The sequence below is a fragment of the Nematolebias whitei genome, chromosome 3 (genome assembly GCF_014905685.2).
Source record: "Nematolebias whitei isolate Nwh7 chromosome 3, NemWhi1, whole genome shotgun sequence".
Taxonomy (NCBI): domain Eukaryota; kingdom Metazoa; phylum Chordata; class Actinopteri; order Cyprinodontiformes; family Rivulidae; genus Nematolebias; species Nematolebias whitei.
Genome location: NC_056500.1, coordinates 17,746,647 through 17,762,509, shown reverse-complemented (window position 1 = coordinate 17,762,509; position 15,863 = coordinate 17,746,647). Strand labels below are relative to the sequence as shown.

The window sequence follows — 15,863 nt, the reverse complement described above, 5'->3', positions numbered from 1 at the left end:
TATATCTTAGATCTTTTAGCGTATATCTTAGATCTTTGAGTGTATTGTTTAGTGTATATCTTAGATCTTTTAGCGTATTATTTAGCGTATATCTTAGATCTTTTAGCGTATATCTTAGAAGATCTTTTAGCGTATATCTTAGATCTTTGAGTGTATTGTTTAGTTTATATCTTAGATCTTTTAGCGTATATCTTAGATCTTTTAGCGTATTGTTTAGCATATATCTTAGATCTTTTAGCGTATTGTTTAGCATATATCTTAGATCTTTTAGCGTATTGTTTATCGTATAGCTTAGATCTTTTAGCCTATTATTTAGCGTTTATCTTAGGTCTTTGAGTGTATTGTTTAGCGTATATCTTAGATCTTTTAGCATTTATCTTCGATCTTTTAGTGTATATCTTAGACCTTTAAACGTATTATTTAGCGTATATCTTCGATCTTTTAGCGTATATGTTAGGTCTTGTAAATAAACAGCTGAACTGCAGAGAGAAAGGTGTGGATTCACTCGAAATATGCGCTGTGTAAACTGCCTTTTATAGGGTAGGGTCTGCATGAGACATCATTTTGATCCGGATCCGTACCAGAGTCCTCCTTTTAGTGACTTAGGTTTTAACGTATTCTTTAGCGTATATCTTAGATCTTTTAGCGTATTTTTTAGCGTATATCTTAGATCTTTTAGTGTATATCTTGGGTCTTTTAGCTTTATGTTTAGTGTATATCTTAGATATTTTAGCATATATCTTAGATCTTTTAGCACATTGTTTAGTGTATATCTTTGATCTTTTAGCGTATATCTTAGATCTTTTAGCATATTGTTTAGCATATATCTTGGATTTTTTAACATAAATCTTAGGTCTTTTAGCTTATAGTTTAGCATATATCTTAGATGTTTTAGTGTATGTCTTGGGTCTTTTAGCTTTATGTTTAGTGTATATCTTAGATATTTTAGCGTATATCTTAGATCTTTTAGCATGTTGTTTAGCTTATATCTTAGACAGTTTAGCTTATTGTTTAGCGCTTATCCTAGATATTTGAGCATATTGTTTAGCGTATATCTTAGATCTTTTATCATATTGTTTTGCGACAATATTAGATCTTTTATTGTATTGTTTAGCGAATATCTTAGCTCTTTTATCGTATTATTTAGCAAATATCCTAGCTGTTTTAGCATATTGTTTAGTGAATATCTTAGTGCATATCTTAGATCCTTATATACTGTTTCTTTTTATACTTTGTATTTTTCATTAACCTTTTGTTTAACCAGTATAAATAAAGGTTGAATGAATTAAAAATTACCAGGAATCGAAAAAAGGTCATGTTATTAAACTGTTATGATATAAAACATCTATAGATTACTTCATAAACCAATTGAGGGCTTTAGGCAAAGCACAGTCATATTCATTTAGAAAATTCAACGTGTATTCTCGCCTGCTAATTTTGATGCCAAATAATTTGCACATCATTAATCCTCACATGGGCGCCTACACTGACGGATATAAAATGCAACACTGTCATATTATCTCTGAGCAGCATCATGTTTGGTAAGGATCGTGACTAAAAAAATCTAATTAAAGGAAAATAAGTTGAGGAAACAAAAAAGTGGAAGTGTACAAGAGAACAACTGAAGCCTTTTCTTGTCTCAGCTGTCGGCACATTTCACATTTCATCAGACATTTCACAAGGCAAAACGAGCATTTTTAAACATAGAATAGCCTTTTTTAATGACTTTTGGAGCCAATCCTTTATTTTGCAATAATATTTTAATTGTGTTTAAACCTTTTGTTTTTATCTACGTTGAAAAGTATTTACACATTAATCTGTCAGATTTGTGTTTGGGATCCTCTAAAGCAGCTCAGATTACGTGGCCGCCAGCTGATTTTGTTAAATCATTCCTCAGAAGAACATACAACACTGTGTAGCCCCAAAATCTGATACTGAATAACTCCCCCAACATTCTGCTTCAGCCCACTGCATATTCACCCCCGTATAAAACGAAGCCTGACTGGAAGGAATTAGTCAAGACTTTATCACGCCTTTTAGTACACTTACAGGAAATCTTGAAACTAGCCGTTAGCTCAGCTGATTTAAGTGGGTCTCCTTTAAAGTTTTGCTTAGTAGCAGTCAGCACTTTAAAAAGAAAGCAGCCGACAGTTACAGCTGTACTTTCAGGAAACATTTAACAGATTTTAGCCTTATTTTATGTTCTTTCCTGAATTGTTTTGTGGCGTTTTTGTTTAAATATGCAGTGTGTGGTTTACAAAAAGTTAACTATACTTGGATTTGACATTTTCTAAAAAATTATAATGCCACTTTTACCAGTTAGTCCACAAAGAGCTAGAGCAATAAACCTTTACAGTTCAGTCACATGACCAATAAATTTTCACCCTTAACATGGAAACCGTTTCCTGAAATTTGAAAACATAAAAAAAAAAGCAGAAGCTGTGTGGATTTACGGACAGGGGTTGGGTTTTCTGTAAGAACATTTTGACAAGAAAGAAGTGTGATATGTTCCAGATATTTTTATTCATGTATTTTTAGAGTTAAGAACCTTACTAGAACCTATTTGAGCTTTTGTAAAGAATATATTTAAAACTATAATGTGCTCCATCCTTTCCAACCCACAACAAGGGTTTTACCACAACTAAATGTCCAATTAGTGACTAATTGACCACAACTTTAGCTTGTGGCTGTAGCCTTGACTCCATGTTGCATTCATCCAACTAAATAGTCATCCTTGGGTGCCACTGCTCCTGTCACAACTACTAACTACATGTAATCAAAAGATGGATGGGGACTTGTAAAAGTTGTGATGTGTTAGTTGTCATGGCTTTCAGATGGAAAAATAAGCTTCCTTTCAAGAATAGGAGTTAAGATCTTTTTAGACATACAAGCGCTCTCATCTTTGAACCATGAAATTACTGTTGACCACAAAAAGGGATTAGTGTGGCGACCCTGTGTTCTTGGCCACAAGAAAGCAAGTCCCTGGACTCGAGTGTTTCAGAGTTTCCCTTGAGTGTTTATAGTAGTCACAAGCATCCCTAGACAGTGACTCTTTTGTCTTAAAACGGATATTGGTTCCACTCGGGTCAAAACGTTTAACAAGTGTAAATGTCTTTGTTTAACATTCAGCTCAACATATCCAACATATGAGACAATAAACTTGAATAACCTCCCCCTGGTCCTGACAAGTGGCACAGTCCACTACACACACACAAAAATAAAAATTATGTATGAAAAAGCCTCTGACTGCAGTTTTGAATTGTGAGAAATGGGGCTCCCCCTGGTGTTCAAAAGATAATTTTCAGGAAAACAGCGTAATAAAGATCAACCTTCCCTGCCTAAAAAAAACTAACTTGTTTTTGTCTTTTCCTTATTTTCTTAGTATGACTGTAAAGTCTTTTATTTATTTATTATTTTTTTTTTTTATTCTGCTTTGTCTTGGTTCATTTGTTTTCTGCATATGTTCCTGCTTCTCACAGCTTTCTTTGTTGCTTCCAGATAAATGTTCTACAGTCCAAGAAAAGATCGGAAATTTTGAAATCAGTAAGTCTACCTTCTGCTCACATTAAAAAGTAGAACATGTCGAGCTTGTGAGCCTGTTAACGTGACCTGTGTCTCTGCAGATGCTGTCCTTCATGTATGCCCACCTGACATTCTTCCATCAAGGTTATGACCTGTTCAGTGAACTGCAGCCTCTTATGAAACAGCTGGGTGGACAGGTACAAGCTACTTTCAACACACATTCTGGTCAGCTATCTGAGGTAGCCAACATTTTGAGTTTGAGCTATATTAGACTCTACTGCTTCTTTTAAATTTAAGGCTAAATGCTACTTTCTTACTGTATAGTTTCTATGTTTAATAACCCTTTTAAAATTATGCACATGTTGCTAATCAACATCACTAGTAGTGGTTTTGTGAGATAACGAGACTTTTTTGAACCCATTTATAGTTTATCCGTGATATTGGGTGCACCCTGACATAACGGGAACATAGTGGAAATAGGTTGTAGTGTTTCCCCTAAGGTTCTGCATTTGAGAGGTAGGGGAATCAGTGACACAAATCATTTTACTTTATATTTTGTTTTAAATAGTAATTTGCATTTGCAGCTGCTACCAGTTTTCTTTGTGTATGTGTGTGTGTGTGTGTGTGCACATGTGAGAAGTAATGTGCAAAGTTTGGTAGTGAAGGCCCACTTGCGATATGCACACTTCTCCACAGTTCAACAGATATCGTTCTGCTATAGCGCTCCACCCCTCATAATTTCCTGCCCCTCTCTTGCTAAATGTGTAAAATGGACTCTGGTATCATTTAAATTTAACCTTCTCAAGCAGACGAGGTGGGCTACACCTGCTGGAGTTCGGAGAGATGACATCACCGTAACTGGTGGGAGCACAGCTGCAGAGGAACGCTGTGATTAATATGGATAGTGGGGCAATCCAAGGTTGTGGTCCGAAAGACGAAGCAGGGGTCAAGCACGGGGAGTCAGAGGTCCAAAAACAAATCCAGGGGTCAATCCGTAGTCCAGTATCAGTAGGCCAGAAGGAATAGTCATTACCAGAATCAGAAGGGCAGAACAAGATCAGAAGAGGAGCCGTCAGGGTGATAAATCCAAAAGACGGGCAAGGGGTCAAGTCAAGAGAATCAGACAAGAATGTGAATGAAGCGCTGGACATTAGTACCGTGAAGGGTTTGATAATCTGGCAGAGGTTTATTGTGGATGGGGCTCATGAATAGAGTGTGAGGCAGGTGCACGGTAAGAGTGCTGATGAGCTGTGGTGAGGTGGGCGTGGCAGAGAGAGGCGAAACATGACAGAACCAGACAAATGGAAGCTTCACTATGCCACAGAGTTTGTCCTCATGGACATTTATCACCATAAATATCATCAGCTGGCTTCCACAGTTGTACAGAGGTTGCTCAGTCTTCCCTTCCTTTAAATAAAAAGGCTTAAAGTTGCTTGCTCAAATACACTGCCTGGCCAAAAAAACGTTGCCACCTGGATTTAACTAAGCAAATAGGTCCGAGCCTCCTATTGGATAATTATTGCATGGGCGATTATCTTTCAGCTGGCAACAAGTTATTTAGCCCCAACAGGTGCAATGAGTTGCTTCTCATTTCTTAAACAACCATGGTGAAAGACACATCGTGTGGTTGTGGAAAAGATGTCAGTCTGTTTGAGAAGGGTCAAATCATTGGCATCAAGCAGAGAAAACATCTAAGGAGATTGCAGGAACTACTAAAATTGGGTTAAGAACTGTCCAACGCATTATTAAAAACTGGAAGGATAGTGGGGACCCATCGTCTTTGAGGAAGAAATGTGGTCGGAAAAAAATCTTGAATGATCGTGATTGGCGATCACTTAAACATTTGGTGAAATCAAATAGAAGAAAAACAACAGCAGCACTCAGGGCTATGTTTTATAGTGAAAGTAAGAGCATTTCCACACGCACAATGTGAAGGGAACTCAAGGGATTGGGACTGAACAGCTGTGTAGCCTTAAGAAAACCACTAATCGGTGAGGCTAACTGGAAAAAAAGGTTTTGATTTGCTAGGGAGCATAAAGATTGAACTCTGGAGCAATGGAAGAAGGTCATGTGGTCTGATGAGTCCAGATTTACCCTGTTCCAGTGTGATGGGTGCATCAGGGTAAGAAGAGGCAGGTGAAGTGATGCACCCATCATGTCTAGTGTCTAGTCATCAATGCAAGATCTTGGTGAAAAATTAATGCAACACTGGATGGAAATAGATCTTGTGACATTCCAGAAGCTTATCGAAACAACGCCTCAGCGAATGCATGCTGTAATCAAAACTATAGGTAGTCCAACGAAATATTAGTGTGACCTTTTTTTTTGGTGGCAACATTTTTTGGGGGGCCAGGCAGTGTATATTGTCAATGACCAGTAGTTGGACTGATGATAGTCAATAGAAACATTTTAGCCTATCAGTCAGTCCTACTGTCCAAACAGGAGGCATCTGTTTTGGCATCTCACCCAGAAGCAGTGAATTGGTAATGCGTGAATTTGTACAATGTTTATAAATTTATGGCATGCCATGACCTTCATGGGGGCACAGGCATTTCTGTTTGTGGGACACTGAGGTTATGTTTTTTAGTGATGAAATTTAAAATCAAAGACGCACAACACAAAAACAGGAATCTAAAAAATGTTAAGTCTGGTCCTTTGGATGGGTTCAAAAAACTGTAGAAACATTTCGTCTTTCATTCGAAAGACTTCTTCAGTCTGAGGAGCTGTATTCAGCTCAGTCTTATAAATAGCACCCTGTCATAGTGGATCAACCATTTGTTGTTAACGATCCATTGTTAGGCTGATGGTCCTCTTTGATCATGTGAACAGCTAGTTTTGAATGTCAACAACAAACTGGTTGATCCACTACGAGAAGGTGCTATTTATAAGACTGAGCTGAATACAGCTCTTCAGACTGAAGAAGTCTTTCGGAGGAAAGACGAAATGTTTCTACAGTTTTTTGTTTTTTGAACCCGTCCAGAGGACCAGACTTAACTGTTTGAGATTTTTCTACCTGGATCATTGAGCATGCATCAGGACAAAAACAGGAAGTTTTTTTTTTTTCTCTCGTTATAGAACGATTGATCATCACTCAATCAGCACGTGACTTTGCTTCTGTTAAACCTGCTTCTATTTCCTTCTCCGCATCATAGTGCGCACAGTCAGATAAAATGTTGAGAAACTCTTCAACCTTAATCATAGCTGAAATCTAACCTCCATCTTTCACCTCAAGGCAGCCCTCCCCCTCACATTTTATTCCTTTTTTTGTCAGTATTTCTGTATTTTTGCGAGTGTGTGTATGCCGTGATCTTCACTGAACTCTCATTTGTGTGTCTGTGTGCATCCTCTGATAAACAAAGCATTCCCTCTGAGCCAGATCGCAGCCCAAATGTGACTTTCAGATGTTTATCACAGCAGAGCTGCTGTTACAGTCGGCAGGAATGAGGAAGATACCAGTCAGAAGGTTGGAAAAGGGTTTTCCCACAGGCAAACTCGCAGGGCTTGACAGTCAGCTGAGTGAACACGACACAGAAACTGAAGATAGATGCTCAGATGTGGAATATCAAGCATCGAAGGCTTGAAGCTGTACGATCGGCAGGAGCTTTAGATTCTGTTTGAAAGACGGGGCGTAAGGAAAGTAGCCACAGAGCGGGGAATAGTGTGCACTTCAGAGGAGAAAGTGTAGCTCAAAAAACATTTTTGTGGCATTTGAAACGGCTAAAAGAGGAACCTTCTTGTGTTTTTTTTTTTTAAGATGGAAATATTTTTTTGAAAACCAGATTGAAAAACCTTTTAGATTTGATTAAATAAAAAGTAAGGTTTCTTGTCCTCACACTGGCTGTAAGCATCTTGTTGTGTTAACGACAGTGACTGAGAAAAGAAGAGGAAAAGGACAAGAGGGAAGACGAGTCTAACTTTCAAAGGCGGATACTTTTTTTGGGGGGGGGGCAAATTATGATTTTCCTCAAAGCAGAAAGTGACTTGAAAGCCATGGACTACGCAAAGGACTGAACACAAATAACGCAAGGATTGGTAGGACAAGAGGGAGACGATTGAAAAAGACAGTTTCAAGACCCAGATCCTGAGGAAGGAGGGGGGGTAAAAAGAGCGAGGGTTGGTTTCAAGCTGACAAACAACTGGAGCTATGCAGTGGATTACAAGCCTGTCACACTGAATTTGGAGGAAAGCAGAAGAAGAGGAAGATCAGAGACAAGAGCTGTGGGAAACAGCAACAAGGAGACTGGACTTGGATTTTCTCCCCATCATGAAGCTGAAGAAGGTGGAGAGACTCTGCAGGGAGGTGTGGAGGAGCTGCCAGCAGGTCTGGTAATACAGAATAATACATACGTCCAGCGAGAAACTGATCAATCAGGAGTCCCCTCACTTAAAACCTGCACAATTCACTCATTAACTGCTTTAACACTTTTAGAAGTTTCTTTTCTAACAAAGTCAAAGTGATTTTTGATTTGCATGCAAACAAGAGACCGTATGATGATGATTCTATCCAGCACACTACTTTCCTATCAGTTTGATGCAAACAGCTAAGCTCTCTCTAAATATAAGCTATTCTTCTCATTATATATTCGATGAGACATGATCTTGTGACTGAACATGTCAGTTTAGTAAATACGTTCAGTCAAAGGGATGTTTTGTGTCCCATGAATCATAAAGCTCGTCATTGTAGTTGCATGTCAAGGGTGATGCACGTAGCGCACTGTGGTCTCTTCAATAAATGGTAAATGGACTGTACTTATCTATTGCCTTTCTATCTTGTCAAGATACTCAAAGTGCTTTACTCTACAGTCTGTGTCCTCATTTATCCATTCACACAACACTCTACTAGATCTATACAAGAATAATCAGTGCTTTATCACATTCATACACCGATGGGACACACATCGGAGGTTCAGTGTTTTGTAATAGTTGTGAACAGCTGAAGCCATTTGCTGCTGAAACTGTTGAGGGGCAAAGATGTTAAGATGGACATTAAAGAAGAGGTGAGCTCATAAAATCGCACCTGCTTTTTAAAACGAACATGAAAAAAGCAGCAGATGGGCAGTGTGTTTTAGACTGGACAAGAAAAACATTTCCCATCTGATGTTATCAGGTCGGCCACTCTCCTGCCCACCCATTTCCCTTTAAACAAAACAAAGCCCTTTCAAATTCTGTCTTCACCGAAATGGTCAGATAGCAGCATTTATTTTTATTGGGCACTTTCTGAAAATAATCACAGAGTAGTGTGTTTGTTTTGTGTTTATTTATTAAAAAGCTAATAAATTACACAATGGGACATTTTGGCTCATAAAAAAGGTGCAATATATGAATCAGGGTTCCTATAGGGTGGGGCTATTCAACTGGTTGTCCAGGGGCCAAATCAGGCCCACTGATGATCTCAGTTCGGCCCACCAGTGGGTTCATTTTAAATAAAACTAGATTTTAGACCATAAAACAAACTTACTTAATGACAATAACTGCTGGATGTCTGGCCCCTGAGCTCTTGGCTTTCAGTAACTGCACCCCCCCCCCCCCCCCCCCCCCCCGAGCAATTTAGTTGAATAACCCTACTATAGGGCCTCTGAAGACCTAAGCCAGACCAGGTTGACCCACTATTTTTATCAAGCGTTAGTATTTTATGGAGATATTTTTGTATTTTTATGTATGCAATCACTCAAACAGGTGTGTAATCTTAAAATATATATTTGATAGCAAAACTAAATACTCATAAAACAATCTTTATTAGTTATTTTAAACAAATCTTTCAGATTTAGCTGAAAGATAAAATTCATGTCTCTATGGGTCTGGTTCTACCAGACTTGGGATTTATTGTTATTGCCAAGAATTAGGGGTGTTCCTATTGCAGTTTTCTGGCCGATCACTGATTTCTACAAAGTCTGACTTGCCGATTCCAATTTTGGCCGATATCGATTTTGTTTTATAAGCGACACTGTCAAGTGTTCTAAGGTCACAATGCACCTTCAATTTTCCACTCTTATTTTACTGAAAAACATACCCTTGAACAATATCCTAGAAACAATGCAAACTTGTTTTAACTGGCCATGAGGTAGTGCTCTGAAATATAAAGGAAGTTCAGACAATTTTTGTTAAAACTAAAAAAAAAATCTGTAAAATCGGTTTCTCATGCAAGTCTTGGCCGATGTCCCAAAATGAAAGAAATCGGGGCCTACCAAGAATCCTAAGTGTGTTGAACTGCTTTTAAACTCCAGCTGCACTCTGTCCATACTCTGTTTGCTGAGGAAACTTTGAACCCTTCTCATCATCACATGCTTACATGTATCCTGCAGCGCTCCTGTGAGCACAGACCCCAGGCTGCAGACATGCTGATTTAGGTCAGGCTGCAGCAACAGACTATCAAGAGACCTAGTTAAGGATTTCTCTACTCTGAGACAAGCTGGACCATTTTCAGTAACGCCCTGTGAACCCCATCTCTTTATTCAAGGCTCTTTTTTTAATTTGTTGCTTGCTTTTCTGCTCAAAGGGGCCTTTGTTTCCATTTTTATGTGCAGAAATGAAGAGAATCAATCATTTCTCGTTCAGTTTCACACACAAAGAAGCTGATGCAACCCAGTTCATTTTATTTAAAACTGCTTTTGTCTTTATTTGGTCAGTGAAAAAATTGCTGGAGTTTACTTTTAAAGCGTACAATTTACCTTTTCAGACTGATTTGCAAGGTGAACTCTTAAGCAACTAGATTTACTGATTGCACCACCCTTCATGTCTTATGTTTGTCATAATGTTTTTTTTTTTAAAGCTGTTCTTAAATTAAATATGTACAACCAGTCAGTTTTCAAACCTGACTAATTTGCTCCTCCATCTCTTGCAGTTGGACCAGCTGGTGGTCGATGCTGCCAAAGAGAAGAGAGACATGGAGCAGAAGCACTCAACCATTCAACAAAAGGTGCACACACTCTCACAAAATTATCTTGTCATCTTTACGTTTTAAAGAAAAATGTTGAAAGTGCATCCAAATAAAAAAAAAACAGTGTTTACACAAATAGCATTTGGCTCACAATTCAGAGTTTATTTAGCAGCACACATGGAGACAAAAAGCAACACTAACAGCTCGTTTTCTCTGAGCTGCCGCCTGAAAAACAAAGTTGAACTCTGTGGTTATACTAAAATATAATAACTTCATGACTGTTAGATCAGTGCTGATTATAAATAATTTGTCAACTTTTAAACTGCTTATATCTACATTTATATACAGAAATTGGTGAATTTCAAACAATATTATCGTTTATTGCAATAATTTCTGAGACGATTAATCACCCAGCAAAATTTGTTATTGTGATAGGCCTATTCGTAGTACCACTGATTGATAGTGTTAGTTGAACCCTGGGTAAGCTGAACTTGCCTCGTAGTATGGGGTGCAGGTGTAAGGTGAACCTGCAGGATGATCTCTGCTACACACCCATGCATTATTGACAGCTGGCGAGAACACATTTCCAACCAAACCAGGTTCAGTTTCAACACACTTCCATGTCTGTTTAGCAACTCTGCCAGCTTTAATTTCCTCACTGGTTTCAATATATCTTCTAGATTTTTACACCATTGTTTTTAGGGTGTTCCAGTAGCTTGGGAGTCAGTGCAGCGGTTTTGTCATCTTGAGGCTGCAGGTTCGAGTTCAGGTTGTGTCAGGAAGAGCATCCGGCGTAAATCAATTGCCAAATCCTTAATTCAAGTTTGGCGACCACAAGGGAGCAGCTGAACAAAATGTTTTTGTTTTTTATTCTGGCACATTTCAGCTCTGTGCAGCATCTCTTCATTTGGAGCTTTTTAGAAATTGATGAACCTTCAGTCAGTGTGATTAAATTAATTTGTCTCGTTCTGTTGCAGCATGTGTTGATTATTTCCTCCTAACTTTATTGGTACATCACACAGCATCGTTAACTACAGACAGCATGTGTCCGTTCTTCACCCAGCTGTTATTTTCTGAGCTTCCTTTAATTTCTTTGCCAGTCAGAGTCATTGGTTTTGGTGTTCTGAAATGTCTTCTATGGAAGTAAATGTGTCACTAGGATTTTAATTAAAAATGCCACTTACATTTTAATGTTGTATGTTTGCATTTATTTTTCAGTGTTAAAAATATATTCAGAATACATTTTTAGCCTCAAAAAAACCGATTGTCATTATTTTTATGTTTGAAATTTAATTTGTTTTCACTTCAAGCTAAAAAAATTCACATTATTATTTCAAAGTGATCACATTTTCAGTAGCTGTTCTGCAGTTTAACTTTTCGGTATTAAAAAAAAAATTGGCATACAAAAAAATTCAACCTTTCAACATTCAAGCTCAATATTTTCAGTCTCTTTAGATTCAACTGGCTCAGTTTCACTGTCTGAAATTCAGCGTTTAAAAATTCAGTGTAAAAAAAGACAGGGTTACTTCAGGTCATAGACATTAGTAAAGGATGTCAGAATCCAATACTCTCATCCGCTTTCTTAGTCATGTGACGTTACGCTTGTCACACTTATTTAGAAGGAAAACGGCATCTCCGAGGTGGTTATAGAAGCTAATGCTAACTCAGCGGTGAGTTTAATGCTTTCATTTTTCCGGGTTTTTTTTTTTTTTTTTTTTTTTGGCACCTGAAGTTCGATACTTCATAAACCATACTACAGAAAAATGAAAGCATTAAACTAACCTTTGAGTTAGCGTTAGCTTCCATGACCGCCTCGGACATGCTGTTTTCCTTCAAAATGAGTGCGACAAGCGTAACATCACATGACTAAGAAAGCAGATGTGGGTGTTGGATTCTGACATCCTTTGCTAATGTCTGTGACCTGAAAGTAACCCTGCATTTTTTACACTGAATTTTTAGATGCTGAATTTCAGACAGTGAAATTGAGCCAGTTGAATCTCAGGAGACTGAAAATATTGAGCTTGAATGTTGAAAGGTTGAATTTTTAGGTTGAAGTGAAAATAACAAATGATATTTCAAACCTATAGAAATAATGACAATTCATTTTTTTAGGTTAAAAATGTATTCTGAATATATTTTAACACTGAAAAATAAATGCAAACATACAACATTAAAATTTCATTGGCATTTTTAATTCAAATCCTAGTGACACATATTTACTTCCATAGTCTTTTGTCTTCTAAATGTGTATCTTTTAAATCCACTCCGCTCTATTTCTCTTGCCTTTAGTTCAATAAGTTGAGGTATATTTTCTTTCAGTGCCTTTTTTACACCTCCTCTTCATTAGCTTAATACTATTTTTATAAATCATACTTTATGTGGTTTATGTATGGCTTCATCTACAGATATTTACTTACTGTCTTCTTTATAATCTTTCATCTTTCTTTCTGCTCACTTCAGGCTGCTCTGCAGGTAAGCTGTTTCTTCTCCCTTTACCTTCACTGTCACCACAATGTCATGTCTGCATGAATGTACTGTACACTCAGCTGTCCAAGGTCAGACTTCATTTCTGCTGCTCACATCATTTTAAAGACTTAAGTAAGATGGATTAACACAAGATTAAATAGGCAGCAGGCATGATTTGATGACATGCATGCTTTTGTGCATGTTGTTAGCTTATGGTAGAGTTTACAACACAGTTAATTAACCAAGTTAGCCCTGTTTGTATATCATGATATTATGGTAAATTTACTAAAGTAATGGTGGACTTCGTGGCAATTTATTAAATCCTGCAGCAGGTCACAAGTTCAACAGAGTACAAAGTGTCTGGAGATGTGCTGAATGTAAAATGCAAAACCAGTAGTATCTACATGGAGGAGCGTGATTTGAGATGATTCAGACCCACAAGCCAGTCAGCTTCCAGGAAGCATTCGTGATCTGAGTGTACACAAACTGTAGAATCAAATCGGCTCATAATGGTTTCATGATCTGTATTTGCTTGATTGCCCAGTTCAGGAGCCATAGGATACAGACCCTATGGTTCAGTAGTCATAATGAAACGTCGTAGTACCCGTTTCTACCACAAACATGGAATTTTCTTTGCAGTTAGTTATAACATTATACATTTTTGGCATCTGCAATGACTTCCCAAGGTTTATATGTGGTCAGGCAGTTTGTTACTCACAAATGTTAATCGGTGTGGTTTTGCAGAATCTCTAGAGCAAAAAGGAGCGTCCTTATCACTTGCATTTTCTGTTATCTCATTGTTATTGAAAAATTTGAATTATATCAGCAGTTGAAAATAGCACTACTGTACACTTATGTACCATTTTCACTAGAATGTTTAATATTTCAAAAGAACAACAAAAAAAAAATTGTTTTTTTTTACCTCTGCAGTTATTTTGCAACTTTATTGGAGCAGCTTTGCATAATTAAAACAAACAAACAAAAAACATAACTAATTTAACATTCATTCTCTATTTTTAAAACAAATTATTTTAATTCTTGTCTCTTTCATCTCTCCTAAAGATCTAATTATTTCTTACCAGTTTAACGCATTTGGTCGTGGAACATGACAAAATTCTTGATAATAAGCTGTAATGTTTTTAGCTTGGCGTGATGATGAGTTATTTGATGAAGTGAAGTGAACATCAATAATCAAAACATTGCTTCTACTGATATTAGGCCTGTCGCAATAAACAATAAATAAATGAATCGCACGATAAATGAAAATTATCAACCTCATTTTAATTTATCGGCTTTATCGTTTCTTCGTGTCTCTCTCTTTCTACTGAAGACACTGGATGACAAAAGGCTCAACTCTGGTGCTGTATACTGACTCCTCCCTTACTATTTTCTTTTAAAATCCATTTTAACTGTGTAAAATCACGATTTTGGATTGTTTAAAGCAGCTAAGCTGAGAAGCTAAGCTACGAGCTAAGCTAACAGGCCGACTTCAGTATAAAACCTCTGTCTTGTCGACGCTCCAAAATTCATGGTTGAAACCCGTGCCTTCGTCTAAGAAATTGCTTTTCTCTGTAAAAAGAAGCTGAGAAATTGTTTTTTTTTTTAATTAAAAGCTTTGTGTGACAAAGGCTATGCTAAAGATCCTGATGCATGCTCAGTGCTATGCTATAGCTAGCTATGCTAAAGAGCTCAAACCACACTGCGCATCCGCCATTTTGAGAACTGAAAAACAGTAACGAAAAATAGCCCACGTCACGTCAAGGTGCCTCCCTCCCATTTTTCTTAAAGATACACGCTGCTTGCTCCTTCACTATCCATCCTTTGGTTTAAACCATTTTATACTGCCATCCAGTGATCAGAAAAGGTACTACACACAAACATTAACCAACATGTCTTCTTAAATTTGACAATTACTAATTATGGTCAAATTTCAAACAGTGTTGTCGTTTATCAATATAATTTCTGAGACAATCGCAAAATTTGTTATCGTGACAGGCCTAACTGATATCTGACCATATTAGTGATATTTCATCTATTGTTGTAAGTAATTGCTGTTATCATTCTTTTGACAAAACCTTTCATCCTCACAGGAGTTGAAAAGGGTCCGGGGGTTGTGTTTACTCTCTCTGCCTGTGTGCATTATTCAGCAGAAACACTGAGCCAAGCTGGACAAAGTCACGGTGGTTTTAAAGAAGCTAAAGACCTGCTGTTCACATCAGCACCTTTACTGTTTTATAAACAAAGAACTTTCAGTCCATGTTTAAGGATCAAATTCTGTACATTTTAAGTATAATAGTTGGGTTAAAGACAAGAGTGCATAAAATAGTTTATGAATATTTATGGTCATGCTCCTCTTTGTGGTGCACCTAATTGTCCCAAACTAAGAGTCAAACCCACACACAGGGTGACCTTTGCTTGGAGCACAAGTCCTGTAGAGGAGGAGCAGCAGCGGAGGCAGTGATGAGTGTTTAGACTCAGTTGCAGTAGAGAAGGAGCTGAGGGCATGAGGAAGAGACGAACCACGCTGCTTCAAGTGACTTCAGTCACTGAGATGTTACACAGAGAGGGTTGGAGACTCTGATCATTTATCGACCTTACGGGGAACACACACACCCCAGTCGGCGGCCAAGAAAAGATTTTTGACAAATGAAGATTTTCAGCCGTTTTCATTATGTTTGGTATCTGGTGAGTGCATCTAATAGATTAGAGGTGTTTGTATGGTGCGGTGCATGTGACGGTGTCACTGTGTCCATGTCTGCTTGTGGTTATAGTGTTTGTTTGGTTTTGCTTCATCAGTTGAAGATTTTCCCGCTTCGGACCGTTATTAAATCCATGATAGATTCCTTCGTTTTAGCTTCAGGAAAACACAAACTTCTTTTTCTCTCTGTGTGGTTCTCTTGCTGTTTGTGACATTTTAGGAGGTGACAGATGTTGACTTTTTACCAGACTACCGCAACTTTTGTGCCTGGAGGTCGACCTCCGTACGTAGTCGATGCAT

General features: G+C 37.7%; 1 protein-coding gene across 1 annotated transcript in view; it reads left to right on the top strand.

Moving 5' to 3' along the window:
- Positions 1 to 15,863, top strand: part of LOC119430619 (arf-GAP with coiled-coil, ANK repeat and PH domain-containing protein 2) — a 58,825-nt gene that overhangs the window by 26,008 nt on the left and 16,954 nt on the right. Inside the window, exons 7-9 of the mRNA XM_037698054.1 lie at positions 3,499 to 3,543; positions 3,624 to 3,719; positions 10,364 to 10,438. Coding sequence (XP_037553982.1) covers positions 3,499 to 3,543; positions 3,624 to 3,719; positions 10,364 to 10,438 — 216 coding nt within the window. The remainder of the gene's footprint in view (positions 1 to 3,498; positions 3,544 to 3,623; positions 3,720 to 10,363; positions 10,439 to 15,863) is intronic.